Source organism: Phodopus roborovskii, unplaced genomic scaffold (assembly GCF_943737965.1).
Source record: "Phodopus roborovskii unplaced genomic scaffold, PHOROB, whole genome shotgun sequence".
Lineage (NCBI taxonomy): Eukaryota > Metazoa > Chordata > Mammalia > Rodentia > Cricetidae > Phodopus > Phodopus roborovskii.
In genome coordinates, this window is record NW_026125052.1 from 34,886,885 (window position 1) to 34,902,405 (window position 15,521).

At 43.9% G+C, this 15,521-nt stretch overlaps 2 protein-coding genes across 2 annotated transcripts in view; one reads left to right on the forward strand and one right to left on the reverse strand.

The window, feature by feature from the left end:
- Positions 1-15,521, forward strand: part of Tbcd (tubulin folding cofactor D) — a 153,977-nt gene that overhangs the window by 58,776 nt on the left and 79,680 nt on the right. The gene's annotated exons all lie outside the window — the stretch shown is intronic.
- Znf750 (zinc finger protein 750) lies at positions 3,880-7,113 on the reverse strand. Its single transcript, XM_051182674.1, has 2 exons — positions 5,520-7,113; positions 3,880-5,404 (listed from the first exon to the last, which is right to left on the reverse strand). Exons 1-2 carry the CDS (start codon positions 6,941-6,943, stop codon positions 4,699-4,701), a joined length of 2,130 nt encoding a protein of 709 aa, XP_051038631.1. The 5' UTR covers positions 6,944-7,113; the 3' UTR covers positions 3,880-4,698.

A 15,521-nucleotide genomic window follows, 5' to 3' on the forward strand; every position in this document is an offset into this window, starting at 1 on the left:
TATTTTCTCTTTGTGGCTATATTTGATTAGTGTTAATATCCTAATAGAGTATATACCGTGTTCCTAATTTTGTGGTTGATTCTTTTCTCCCTCGTTTTGTTTTAAAATTGAATTTCTTATCTCTTTGGACACTTGGTTAAAACCTTCTATTCCTTCTTTGCTGTTTTTACTCAGTGGAGAATTTTGTGCCCATGACCTTCTTGGGTGTGTAGATTCCTATCTTTCATCCAAACTTCAATGTGCTCAGCCTTGACTTCCTTAAATACTCCACCTGCCCCATTCTCTCTTCTCACTTTGGGATTTGAAGTTTAGGTGTGTAGTTGTGTTCCATTGTGTCCCTCAGGTCTCTTAGGTTCTTTTCCTTTTCTTTTATTATTATTTTTCTGCTCCTCATACTGGGTGACTTCAGTTTCTTGTCTTTATGACCACTGATTCTGCCTTTCACTTGTGCAAATCTGACTGTAAGCCCCTGAGTTAGTTTCTGTCCTCGTCACTGTGACCAGATCCTACCTGATGAAAGTAGTTAAAAGAAGGAAGGGTTTATTTTGGCTCATGTGTTTTAAGAGTATAGTCCATCTTGGCAGGAAGTCATGTTGGCAGGAGTGTGAGGCAGCTGGTTACAATGCATTTGTAGTCAGGGAGCCGAGAGAGATGAATGCTGGTGCTCAGCTCACTGTTTACCTTTTATATAGGCTGGGACCCCTACTCCTGGAATGCTGTGTCCACATTTAAAATAAGTTCCTGTCTTAGTTAACTCAATCTAGAAGCTCCTTTGTAGACACACCCAGAGTCTTGTCACCTAAATAATTATAGATCCTGTTGGGTTGGCAATCATCACATCTCTCTAGAGAACCTTCATGTCAACTGTTGATTTTTTCAGTTTCAGAACTTCTGTTTGGTTCCTATAATTTCTGTCTCTTTGTTGACATTTTGAGCTTGTTCAGTTATGGTCTTTGGTTCCCTTTGAGCATTTTAAAGTCTGTGTCTGGTAAATCCAATGTCTGGGCTACTTCAGAGATGTTTTCCACCAGGTTTGGGTTATACTTTCCTGTTCCTTTGTCTGCCTTGTAATTTTGTGTTTCTGTTGAAAACAGAATATTTTGAATATTCTAATAGACACCAGCAGAAAAAAGCCTCCCCACAGACACTTGTTCTTAGGAAGTATTGTGTCCCAGTGATTGTATTGTGTTTGTTTATTGCAGTGTGTTCCATATCTCAGCATCAGACATGATGTGAGAGAGTATCTGTGAGTGTTTCCTTCCTTAAGCATTCCTCTAGTTGTCATAAGTGCTTGATTAGTATCCAGAGTTCTGCAAAAGTTGATCCTATCAGTTTTGGCCAGCTTAGCGCTTCACCACACAACTCCTGTTTTGCCATGTTGCCTGCCATGTTGCTTGCCGTCATCCAAAAAGGAAAATTTGGTAGTGTTGTGGCATCTGTCTGGGTCCTCTTAAGGAGCAAATGCCATATAGGATTAAATATGCAAGAGTTTGTTAGGGAAATCTTGTGAGAGAGAGATGGGGGCAGGGAGACAGGAAGACGAGAGATCTCCATTGGCCCTGATAATACATATGTGGCATTCCTGGAGTTTCAGGTCCCAGGCAAACAGGTCCCTGGTCAGGGCCATGTTGATCAGGTCTCAGAGTTGCATTGTTATTTAGTTTTTAGCATTTGTGCCATTTTGAGCTGCTGGACACCCAAGTTTGTAAGAAAATGAAGACTGCAATGTGGCACCTTTGTCTTTGCTGTGAATTGTCCTCCTGTGCTTTCCTTTGAGGGACTATCTGTTCTGTATTTATTGTTTCCTGCCCCGTATAAGGTGTTGTGGGAAGAGGACAAATCACAGATCACAGTGGACCATTGTTGGGATTGTTTAGAAAGGGATTTTTTTTTTAATGTAAATTGAGATACCTACCTTACAGTTTATTCATTTAAAATGTAATTAAATGGGTTTTGTTATATTTCATTAATCATTTCTTTTAAACTTATGGTAAAAATAATATATAAAACAAACTTGTTGTCACAGCCATTTCCAGGCATTCTGCTCAGTGCCATTAACTATGTTCTTGCTATTGGGCAATGACTTCATAGTCTGATTTTAAAATATCTGTTATTCTAAATAGGTGACCTGTCTCCCACCCCACATAACTCTAATCGACTTCCTGTCAACCCATTCTTGGGTCTTCATCTAAGTACAAAGTGTGTACGCTATGTTGCCATTTGTGGCTGTCCCATTTCATGGAGTGTATTGACCTCAAGACTCATAATACTTTAGCATGTGTAAGAATGTCCTCCTTTGTAAGACTGAGCAATGCTCCACCATGATCCCATCTCCCGGCTACTGTGGACAGGAGATGAGCATGTCTCTTTGAGATTTGCTTTTAGGTCTATATGATATATCTGGTAGTAATATTGCTAGATTGTATGGTTCTGTTTAACTTTTAAAAGCTTGTTCTTTTTGTTTTGTTTTTGTTTTTACCTTTTGTCTAAAGGGAGGAGCTTTTACTCTTAAGTCAATCATATGTGAATGTGGAGAGGTAGTAATTGGGAAACAATAAGAGCCTAGTGTTTTATTATGTAGCTGTAGGGATTCCTTTTGTTTTATGGGCAGATAGAATATCTACTCTAGTTGCCATGGGTATGCTGTTGAAGGTGACAATTGGAGCTACTGTCCCTAGAGGGTAATGTTTTTTCCATGGTGGGTCTCTCAGCTGAGGCCAGTGGTACCATGTACAGACCAGTTTTCTGCAGGCGGAGTACCTCCTGTTTGGTAGAGTAGCTTCTCACACTTCACCCAGGGATCTGTCCAGGTTCTTCTTGGTTGCCATTTACAGTGATAGAGACAGTGAGCGAGCTATGTATCATATGATTTAAATGTTCTGGGCCTGAATGGAGGGCTGAGTTCTTATGTGTGTTAACATGCCAGAAGGACTTTGTCAGTGCCGGGCTTTAGGTCATGAACATGGAGTAAACAGTGCTTGATGGATCATTCCTTTTCCCCTGAAGGCCTTTACTTGATGGGGAGCAGGAGGGATCATGTTTTCGTTCTTTGCCAAACGTTAAAAAAACAAAGAGCCTGGCTGGAAAATAAAATGATTGTATTTGTTAGTTTTATGTAGTAAGAGAGTACATTTGGGTTAGTGTGGTATGTAGTGGTTTGATGGACCCAAAGGCCTTGTCTAGCTCCTTGTATGGGAAGGGCCCTGCATCACTAGGTAGTAGCAGAAGGCTTAGGCTTTCCTGCTTCCTTAAGTGAGAAACCTTCTGTACCTTTAAAGATGTCTTGCAGCCACTGGCTTCATGTATCTCATAGCGGTTGTGAGAAACTCTGCTTCCCACTTATATATTGGTATTTGAATTTTATATGATTCTAACCAGCTGCAAAGTGTTTCTCTATTCCTAACATCACCTGAAGGTAGAACACTGGTCAGCTTTCACTGGACATCCTCTGTTGGGACTGGCTAGGAGCTGGGACTTGCTGCCTGCCTGAGTAAAAGGATTTATCAACAAGGAACCATGAACTCCTGTGCTCAGTGCCTAGACCTCGATTCTAGCATGTGGGATAAAAGGTCATCTCTGTCCAGAGTATAAGGGATTCTGGGGACCAAAAAAGGAGGAACCCTTCCCACATAACATTTAGGGGCCAGGACTCCTGAGACTTATTCTGTGGGCACTCTGAGACTTAGGACTTCTAAATGGTCTTTGAAAAGCTCCGGGGGTGAAGATTTGTACATGCCTGGACTCTGTGACTACTAATTTATTCACCAACCCCAGAAGCACTTAGTTCCATTGTTGCCTCAGCTGTCAACTCTTTCTTGCTGAATGTTACGGCAGAACACTCTGAAGAATACCACAGACCTGAAGTTGGTCTTTGCTCTATGTGTTCTCAAAGTTCACACAAGAGTTTATTGGAAAATTAACAACATGTACATCATTTTAGGGAGTTGAATGTGAGGCTAAGTGAGAAAGTTTGCTGTGATATCATAAACAAGTATATAATAAGTGGATCATACCTTTACCAGCAATGTATTTCCCTGATGGAAATAAATTACTTATAAAATCAGCCTCTGGATGCTTGTGGGCAGTTCAGTAAAAACTAATAACATTTTTTTTTTTTTTTTAACATGTAACACTTGATGCTCAAACGGAAGATCTTTCTAACATCAAAACATATAACTATATTTAATAGGAAAACAGTAAAAGTTTACTAGTCCTGAAAAATAGTACATATAAAAGGTCTTTTCTCACACTGACTCATACTGCTAAGCTATTTTTTTTCATTTTGTACATTTCCCTGATGTGTCACAAACAGGAAAGCCCAGTTTAATTCATCAGTCTTGGAGAGCATAAGTCACTCAGATGTTTTTTTAAAACCAGAAGTAGAAACACCTTTTAATATTTATTCTTAATGTTTACAAAAAAAAAAAAAACTGAACAGAATTACAGCCTTTTGTCTTTTTTGAGGAGAAGAAAAGAGAAACTGTATTTATAAAAATTGGCTTGATAAAAAGTGAAGGTAAACTGTGGTTGTCCTGGTTGTTCCAGCACTTAGGCTGAGGCAGTAAGATCACAAGTTTAATGCCAGCTTGAGCAACATGGCAAGACTGTACCTCCTCCAAAAAGCAAAAAAGTGAAGATACTGCTTAGAACATGGTGTGAGAGGCATCTTTTTAGCCACAGCACTGAGCACGTGAAACCTCAGGACACCCGGGTTCTTTTGCGTAGAGTGAGCACTCTCGGTACGGTGTCGTTCAGCTTTGGCTTTTTAGTTCCTTGCTGGGATTTTCCTGTGTCCCTTTGACTTGTCCTCTTTTGTCCTTTGGGTCTGAGGTCACACTGAGCCCCCTGGTTCTCTGTAGAACTGAGGGTGGGCACATCTTGACAGGCGGATTCCTGAGCTGTGCTTTCGTCGTCGCCCACTCGGACTTTCCCTGGGCTGTAGGCTGCCAGCTGACAGAGAGCTACGGCTGCTGTTTGTTTCTGTTCATCACTACTGTCTACCGTGTGTACATCTGGGGTTGTCCTGCTGTGAACTTTGTCTTGCTGTGTCTCCACATTGCTTGTCCTACCTTCAGGACCTTTTGACTCAGTCTTGGGAGCAGCAGCAGATTCTGCACCTTGCGGTGGGCTGGGGAAGACAGGCCTAGGAGCCCAGGCATTACAGGGATCCTTTACCGAGAGATTGAGCGGCAGGTCTTGCAGCCCTGAGAAGCCTAGAGTGTCTGCCTGGGCGTTGTCTACATACACCGGTCCATAAGTGGGTGCTGGGTTTGTCTCCAACTTCTTGGAGAGATTGAGGGGGGCTATCCTGGAGTGGTCCTCTGGGCTGGAAGGTGGCACCTCTGTGATGAGAGAGGGACTGGTTCCTATCTGGGCTGGAGAGTCACTGTTCATGGCCTGGAGGCTAGAAGAAATCAAGAGAAATCTTAGGAAAATGATCATGTAAAGCATTTTGAGCAAATACAAAGTTGGTGTTGAACAAAATTACATTGAAGATTTTGAAAAGGAAATTTTCTTACCTTTTTGGAGACTCTGTTCTGTTTGTAGGAGGCTGAGATTCAGGACTTTCTGAGCCCCTCTGGACAGGTTTGAAGGCAGTGGGGCTCCGTTCCGGCTGCTGGTGTAGGTCCAGGTTTCCCGAGGCTGCTTTGTTTGAGAGGTCACATAAGCCTTCGAATGTTTGGCTTGTTTGGGTGAAATTGGTAGGGCTTGGCCTTCCTGGGGAGCCCGTGGCAGCACTCCCAGCTCGGGGGCTCATTTTCGCCTCTTCTGCATCCCTTTGCCCATCTTTAGAAGGATCTTTTGTCTCAGGAACTGGACTTTCCTTCTCAAACTCCGTGTGTTTTCTGTGGGAGTTTGAAAGATTTAACTCGGAGGGACTTGAGGCTGGGTAAGCCAGGGCTGCTTCTTCAAGCAGGCGAGAGCTCTGATCTCTTGTGATGCCAGTGACAGGTGGGAGCCTGAGACTGTAGGAGGGAAATGCAGACTCTGGTCTGTAAAATCCATAAGGAATTGGCAGATTTGAGTGGTATTGCTGGAAAAATCTGTAGTGGTCATATGTCGATGGAGTTGTATTCAAATGCTTGGGGATTGGTCCAGGATGAGACAGGAAGTGTCGTTGGTCTTGGGACCCATAGACAGACAGCAAAGTGGTGTCACACTCAGGCGTGTTCCCAGTCAGAAGGTAGGGGGAGTAGATGGCAGTCAGCCCATGCTCTGTATAAAAGGGATGGGGGTACTCTGGGATTGCAGGGTGCATATAGGGGGAGATAGCACCAAACCCCTTTGAAGATGGGATTTTATGTGGGAACTCGGGTGGCAGGAATGGGGACCCAGCTTTCCAGGGGTAACCAGGAGTATGGAATGCAGACTTGGCATGGAAAGAGGTGGCTTTGGTGGTGGAGCTGGTTAATGCCAGCATTTCAGAGGCCTCTGTGTCTTCTGGCCCCCTAAGTCTGTGCTCCCCAACTGGAACAAATGCTGAAGGCCTAACCCCACTGTCTATGCCAGGCTGGGTACTGAGAATGGCTTCTGATGTCACTTCTTTCTGTAGGGCTGTTTTCTGGGGACCCTTGTGGGTCCCCCGGGCCTGAATTTCTAGGTTCTCTTTGGCCTCTTCCTTTGCAGAGCCCTGCTGAGACTTTGGATCAAAGCTGGAGAGTCCGTTTGGGAGAGACTTGGAAGTGGCTGGCTTTGAGGTGGGCTCTGGCTGGTGGGTCTGCTTAGAGTCCAGCGAAGTAGATTTGGGACACTTGGGAACGCGATCTTGCTCTGACACTAAAGTAATAGAGTTTTTACAGAGGCCGTACTTCATGTGATTGAAAAGATGAGACTTCTCATTGCACGTAAAAGGACACTGGAAGCATTTGTACTTGAAGGGCTTTCCTGGGGGCCTTGGGATGTAGTGTGGCTTTTTTGGTTTCCGTTCCTTTAGGAGACTCATTGTCCTTTGTATTTGGACTCTGGTCTGCTCAGTGTGTGGTCACTGCTGACTCCTCTTTGGCCAGGATGTGGTTGGTGGCTTTGAAGGAGGGAGTACTTGTCTTCTTTCTTGCTCTGAGTACTCTACTTGCAGCCAGCTCTACGAGTTGAGGGCCTAACAAGGAAAATTCTTTCCATCTGGCACCTAAAGCTGTGAAGGCAGACAGAGACTGATTGGTGTCAGGAGCAGTTAGTGGGTCATTGTCTGCACTGTCACACTAAAGGCAGACAAGGGGCCTAGTGCCTTTAGAGAGCTGGTGACACCTGTGTCCCTGCTAGTCTGCTCTGCTGGCAACCGGCTTCCTGTGGTCTTTCCTCAAGCCTGACCTGCAAGCATTGCCTGGGGACCAAGAGAGCAGTGTCAAAGGTGACTATTTGAGTTTTGGAGACCTTTATTCTGCAATTTAGCAATTTGGACTTTTCCTTGGTCCATTTCTATGAGGTTTCAAATAGGATTTTGTATCAGAGCCTCCCTTCTTTTGGGTGCTCTGTGGGAGCAGGAATTTAATGAATATGCTATGACATTGGAAGGTTAAGTGCTACAGGGCAGCTTGGCCCTGTTTAGCTATGCTGCTATTATATTTTGTGTGTGAATATTTATTTAAAAATGAAGAATATTTAAGACATGGGACTTCATCCTGCTGTTTCTAAAATCACAAATGAAAAGCCAGCTTTATCAACAAGTATACTTTTTTGGGGGTGGTGGTGATGCTCAGGTCTATAGTTTCATACATGCGGAACTGCACCCACTCCTACCATTGAACTACAACCTTAGCCCTAGTGAGTAGCATTTATGTTGACTCAAAAAAAAAAAAATGCTTTATTTCAGTCAACTAATTTTGCAGTGATTTGCAAGTCCCTGAGTGACTTTATGTCCTGCCACTCATCATTGTTTGGGAGTAAACTCATAGATTTGCCCTTCCCTTCCTTAGATATATAGACCTTCTCAAGAGACCAGAGCAGTGGTACCCATGTAGAGGGAGGAAACCACTTTGCCTCTGGTGTCTCTTGTATCCAGATCTTACAGTGCTTCCTAAATCAAAGCTGAGCACCTAGTGAAACAGCCTGCCTAGACATTTGGGGTGACCCCAGATGGAGCTTGGGAATATGGTGAAGAATTCAGGCCAGGCACCTTAATTTGTATAGGATAGGTGAAAAGAGAAAGATCTCCTGTTAAGTATTTTAAACACTTAAAAATAACATTCAGTGGAAATTATTTAAGCAAAGTGTTCTCAACTTTAAGTTTGTGATAAAGGTATAAAGCTATGCCCTCTAGAACTAGACAGATTCTCATCTGTAAACCAGACCCTTAGAAACAGAACCAGCCAAGTGTGGTAGAGTGGCCAGCTACAAGAGCAGGTTCTGTATTTCTACTTGTATACTTTATATTCTGAGAATGCTATCTGGTTTTATTTGTTTTTTCTTTTATTTGCTCTCTGTGTGTGTATATGTATGTATGTATGTATGTACACATATATGTATTATATATATGATATAGTACATAAAAATAAATTATACATACATGCAAACATATATATTAAACATAAAGAACTATGCCCAGCACTGTGGTGCACACTTACAGTTCTATCATGTAGGGGAGGCTAAGGCATAGGGTCTCAAGTTCAAGGCTTGCCTATGCTGATTAGCAAAACTTTTTTTTTTTCCCCCTCAAAACAACAGAAACTAGCCTGAAAGAGCTACAGTGTCCTTCCTAGCTCCCCTATTGCTATCGTTAGGGCTATTTTGTTAAGTAGTTGTTTGGGAATACAGTGGTTCAGTTGATACTGAAAGTAGTCCACTGTGAGTGTGTGCAGAGCAGTGAGTGAGGCACAGATTTTAGATAAGAATGAAGGTGCCCCATGGCTGGGAGGAAGTGAGGGTCCCTTTCAGGAATATGGGAGACTAAGCTGTCAAAGGGGACCCTGCCTGGACTACACTTTTGCTGCAGAAGCTACAAGGCATCCTGTCAAAGCTGATCATATTAACAATAATAGCCTTGTGACTTCCTCTTTTCTCTCTTATTAAAAGGAAAATGTAAAGAAATTCTCTGCAGGCCCAGCTTGTACCTGGAGTGTATTTTCCCTGCCTCTGTCAGGGAACCTGAGAAGCCTTGTCTGACTAGCTGATGAGGGCAGCTCGATAAGTCAGTGGGGCCTGTGCTGGCATGCTCATTACACTCTTGATTCTGAAGGCGTGAGAACCTCTGCAAGACAGGTTCCCATGGCTCTATAGGATATGTCATGGCACAGATCTGAGAGAGATGATTTCATCACTAACTGGGAGCATCATGATCAAAATGATGACAGTTGCAAACATTTATCGAGTGTGAGCTACTTCCCAGTTGCTGAGTATGGGCATGGACATTGCACTGTGTGTACTGGACAAGCTAGAAAGGGCTTTCTAGATGTAAGGAAATAATGATGGGCCTTTGGAAGCAACTTCAGTGAATGCTAATGATGGTTTGGGGCAGAATAAGTAAGCACACCACTGTGGTTAAATATTGAACACCTACAGTGGTTAAATAAGCACACTGTCATGGTAAGGTTCTCTTATGTCTTACAGGAGGCAAGTGGTTTACAAATCACCCTATGTGATTTGTAAGAGTAACTTAGAAAATAATTGCTGTTATGTATGTATAAAAGCCATATATATGTAAAATTATTAAAATATATATTAAAGTAAATGCTATCTGAAGTTTTGGTTTAAATCTTTTGTCTTTTTATTTTTTAGCCTACTAATCCTCAGGACAGTGAGCAGGCTGGGTGGGATATGCCCCAGTGGCTAGTGTGTAAGGGTTCTAGAGTGAGACTATTGACTGAGGCTTATTAAAACTGGAAGGGAATGAGTATAAAAATGGAGGCTCAGCTGTAGTAGTTTCAATAACTTTGGATAAACTGACCCCTCAGGATTTCACAATTGCTAATTAAGGCAGAGCGCTCACTGCTTGGAGGCAGGTGTAAGGCGGGCGTAACTCATCTATAAAACTACTGTGTTAGAGAAGTAAGTGGGATGAAATTGATGCTTTTGTAAGCTTTCGAATGATGATGTCAGCCTGTGAGTTCTCTGTCCTACTCAAGTGAGGTTTATGAGCATGAAGAAACTAACCCACAGCTATTACTGCAGCCAGGCACATATGTCTGTGGGCATGGAGGCTTACAGTGAGTCCTGTTTGGTCAGTTTATACCTGCTGGACTTTGTACTGTCTGGCAGCTGCTAGTGTTAAATATTCCCAAAAGTGCACATTGTTGCCAAAACAGTAAAGCCTAGAACTTTGACTGTTTACAGTAAGTTTGGATTTTTATTCAAAGATGAAGCTCTTCCTAAAGGCCGTAAGAAGGGTATGTGGCTCTCTCTCTTTTTTGGGGCCTGCCTGTTACTACCTTGGGAGTACATCTCTGGAAGATTATGTGTGGAACCATGACTGTCTGAGATCTGTAGTGTTAGCATGTTTGATGCTGACACAATCCCAGAGTTTTTTTTTTTTTTTTTTTTTTTTTAAACCTGGCACCTTACCCTCCTCCCTTTCACTTTCCATATGATGGTCAGGGGGTTCACGAGGGTGTCTTCCCACAGACACCAGCCTGGACTAAGTGCTGTTGGTAGGGAGCTCCCAGGCATCCTCTGTCATCTTGGGGGAAGCCCTGTTCCCCAACATGCCTTCTCAGACCACCTTGGCTTGACACTTCCTTCTCTGAATCATTTTGGGATGCAGCAGAGACTATCTACAATAGTACAATGACCTAAAATCATGTACAGTGTCCAGCTTAAGATCTGTCCTAATTTTTCTGCTGACATACATCAACTGTGTCACCTGAGATTTGAATAGCTCATATATTCAGCTGCTTGATTTTGCCTTTGGAAAGGGCTCTGGGCTGAGAGCGCCTTACTTCTGCCCACAGTGTGCCATCCGGGATACCTGCCCACACAGTGAGAATTGTGTGGTTTCGGTTGGCCACAGAGTCCTGTTTGTCTTTAAAGCACTTTAGCAGATCCCTGAGTGTGGACACGTAATGTAGCTGCTGGTGTCAGGGTGACAGTGAGTGGCTGGCATGTTTTAAAAGTTTCTAAGGGGCTTGCACTTAGAAAACAGATAAGAGAAAGAGTAATTTAAAAGAACTCTGGTAGGACACAATGAAGGTAATTACAGCTTTGCTTTATAGGACAGCGATGTGACAGGCCGGGTAACTATGTTTGTCCTGTGAATTGACCTGCAAATCAAGACAGTGCTGTAATATTCCTTCTGGTGGTGTCCAGCTGTCTGGCACAGAGCCTCGCAGGTGGAACGTCGTGAAGGGCACGCTATAATTACAGCACTGTGATGTGGCATTATTGCACCACTGAAGGGCACGCCACTGTCGTCTACCCACTGGGGTGTCGCAAGAACGAGATTTGTGAGTTTTACTTCAGTTGAGCTTTTGCAGTGGCTGGCCGCCACTCCCTTCCAAACTTTCTGTTCTTTAAGATGAAGGTGAATTTAGCACAGCCATAACCTTAGAGGAAAGCCGTTTTCTAGAGTGTGTTTGGAGGAAAAAGCCCAGAAAACAACTGGGTTCTGCTGCGTTGGCACAGTGCACACACAGCTCCCAGGCAAGTGTTGTACCAAGATCACCTTGCCTCGTGTTTCCTTAACACACAGTTTAAAGTGCTGGAGAGCCTTTGCTAGTGCTCAGAAAACACCAGGATAACAAATGCAGGTGGTACTGCTTAAATGAAATCTGATGGTTTGGTTGGATTTGGCCAGTTATTTGATCACTAATTATTTTCATACAGATTCATGGGAAATTTCATCTAGGAAAAGTGCCCCCCCCCCCACCCCATGTATGTAACCTTAACAACCAAACAAAAACTTAAACTTTGTTGGCTTCTTGTTTTTGAAAGGATTTGTTAAAGCAGCACTTACTTTAAACTTGATAAGTTTTAGGTATTAAACTAGAAATGAAAACCAGCAGTTGTATAGTTATATTTCTATATACATATATAATTTTTGCCTCTTTTATGTTGAAATTTATTGTAATTTCTTTGAAAAGTAGGGAACAATTAAGTGCTAGTATAAACTCATGTTCTGGTTTATTTTTAAAATAAACTTTATAGCAGAAAAGAGGGCTCGATTCCTAAGTACGCTTGACTATATTCTTGGAATAAAATATCAGCCCCATTAGGAGTTTTGTAATTGTGGTCTGCATTCTCCAAGGTGCACCTGCCAGGTTCTGAGTAACACTTAGGGAACAGAGCAGGGAAGAGCAGACAACAGCAAGCCATTTACCTGGATAGATACTTCAAGACACATTGTAAGTTAGTTTTGAAAGAAAACTTGAAGAAATCATAAGCACTTACCAGAGGTGGGCAGTGCTGGGATGCGGAGTCTTCAGTGCAAGGTGCTGAGGGCTGAGGAGCAGGATCTGTTCTCACGCTGGCTCGCTCGCTGGCTCGGTGAAACTGGAGCCGGCTGTTCCAGTGGGAGGGATTTAAGTGTAGGAGTTGAGCCCTCAGGGCGTAGAGATGCACCTGATATTCCTCCGCCTGCAGCTACAATTCATGTGTTTGCACCCACTGAGCTCTACGCAGCCTCACTGAGCAGGGACCCAGAGAGTCCTGTGCCACTCCAGGTGCCCCATAGGACTCTAGGTTCACTGTGTGTGGGGTCCCATCAGGGCTGCTCAGTTGCAGGGGAGTCAGTGTCCCAGGATGCAGACTACAGTGCTGATGCACTTCTCTTAAGTGTTTGATGTATGCTAAAGATTCAGATATAGAACTTCCCTTCACTACTCCTGCGTATGTACATAGCAGCAGAGGGACACACATTTATCTTGAAATACATGTCACCAAAGACAGCACTAATAGTGTTTTTGTTGTGAGGGCTAGAGAAGCCTCCGACCACTTTTGTGATTTCCACCCTGCCCAAGGACTTCTGTTGAGGTCACTCCGAGAACCAGGGTGGCAAAGAGGATGCTAAACTTGCTGCCTTGTCCTAGGGACCTGCCAGAACATGCCCAGGGCCTGCACTGGTGGTGGAGCTGACATGTGCTGCCTGTCATTCGGGCGTCAGCAGTGTACACCCTCACACCCCCTCTTGAAGCAATAAATTACATTTTTAATCTTGGAGCTATTCTATTCTCCTACCCCATTTAGTTATTTGCTCTAAGGCTTGTGCAGGCTGCAGCGAAGGCTAGAATGTGTTGTCAGTTTGGGGACAGAGGAAGGACAGTGTGGTGGTTTCCAGGCTCTTGGTCATACCTGAAGCTGCTGGCAAGGGCCATAAAGGACAGGCTCCCGAGGGGAAGGCTGGTGCTCTCCTCCAGCCCATTTAAGACTTTACTTGGCTTCACCTTTATGTTTAATTTTGTTTTATTGTTTGTTTTTGGATTTATTTTATGCATATGAGTGTTTTGTCTGCATGTATATACGTGTACCATATTCTTGCCTGGTGCCCACAGAGAACACAAAAGGCTATCAGATCGCTCAGAACTGGAGCTACAGACAGTTGTGAGTCACCATGTAGGTGCCAGGAATCGAATGTGGGTTCTCTGGAAGGACATCCACTGCCCCCAACCTCTGAGCTACCTTTCCATGTTTAATTACCTTATGTTTAATTAAACTTCCTTCAGTTACTTTTGTCTTATTTATATGAAGGGTCAAAGGCTACATAAGATGTAGTCTTACTGTTCCCTAGGCGTCCTCACATCTCTTACTGGGCAGCAAATCGCCTTACACTCTGGCTTGAGACAGTGACCAGTTTGTTACATCTGTGGTCTTGGAAGGAGCCTGGATAGGGCTCCTGGGGCAGCGATTCTACTCTGTGCTGCTTACTGAGCCTCCCCAGTATGACCAAGTCCCGTAGCTGCTCTGCTTCTGTAGAGGACTCCACAGAATATGATGGCCTTTGGATGTCTCAGGACCCCAAGACAGCAAAATGGAGATGCCAGGCTGAGAGTTATCCTAATGCCATTTCCGTTGCACCTCTTCTCTTAGAGCAGTTGGGGCAAGCTGGGTTCAAGGGAAGGTTAGTAGGAAATTGCTGGATGTTTTACCCCCTTCTCCCCACTCCCACTCACCTGCTGATGAGTAGTTGGTATTTACTCCTTGATTCTAATTTGCAATCCTGATTTCAGTTTACTCCCTTAGTGGCTTAACTCTGTGTCACCTCCCACATCCTCCTGGGGGGCTCTGCCTCCTTCCTGTGTGGGGACTATATTCCTTGAATCCATGAATCACTTAGGCCAGTCCTGTCTTTGCTGCCATATAGCTTCTGCGTTTCCTTCCCCTTCTCTAACCACCTGTGTGTCTTGTTTTCTGCATTTCATAGTCAGTGTGGACAATGCTACACTCAACCCTCAAACACGTGAACATACATATTGACTTAATGTTATTTTACAGTGCTTCCTTCTATGGAGAGTCCTCATGCAGCAAGTATGGCATTTAATGGGCATTGACTGTTTTAATGGGCCTTGCTACCATTTTCCTACGTGGCTCGGCAGCTGTGGACTAATGACATCCAGACACTCTGGATTTCGATTAAGGGCAATCCCTGGCTTTATGAGCACATATGTAGTTGCCTCTTCTTTCTCCTTATAATTTCAATTTCTTTAACTGTATCTTTTGACATTTCCATGTAGCATATCCCACAGTCAGGATCTTTGGTTTCTGAGGGTTGTGGGTGACCGTTTTGATACCTTGTTCTTACTGCTCTGGATATTTCAGTGAAGGTTTCTGCCAGGATGGGAGGGCTTCAGGACTTTATGCAGGGATTCAACTCTGTCTCCTGCAGGGCAGGGTTTCTGTAGTGCTCCTGGTTGAAAGAAATCCCAAGACCAAGACCTTGGGCTTTTTATGAACTCTGATGTGTAGGGAGTAGCTGGGGCTTCCTTTGGTCCCTTAGTAGCTTGCAGCCTCCTAATGTTTCTTCCTGTTGCAATGTTCCCTATCCTCTTTGACCTCATAGCTTATGCCTTAGGAAGTAAAGGATGGTCTGGAGAGATAGCTTAGCAATTAAAAGTACTGGCTACTCTATCGGTGGACTTAGGTTCTATTCCTAGCACCTACACAGTGGCTCAACCATCCACAGCTACTGTCCAAGGGGATCTTCTAGCCACTGAGGGCACCAGGCATGTACATGGTGCATAGTCATACATGCAGGCAAAACACCTATTGACGTAAAAAGAAGGAGGTCTTTCCGGTTGTCTTTAGTGAGGGGCAAACCCTTATGTTTGGGCTCAATATTTTACATGACCTAGATGTCTTGATGAAGTTCCTGGGAAGTAAGTGAAATCTTAGGGAGTAGCAGTTGGTGTTTACTGAGCATCTTCCATGTGGGTCCTTGTGCTGAGTGACACTTGCATCATTCTTTGTAGTCACAGGCACTGCTATGCACCTGCTTTACAAGAGTTAAATGAGCACAGAGGGGTTAAGTAACTTGACCCAGGAACCTAGTCTGGTAGGTAACAATTTCATCATGTGGCATGGGAGGTAAGCTGGGGTATAGAGTGGGTGTCTGGGGCAGCTGCCACCTCTGGGCAGCAGCATCCCAACTGAATGCAGGCAGG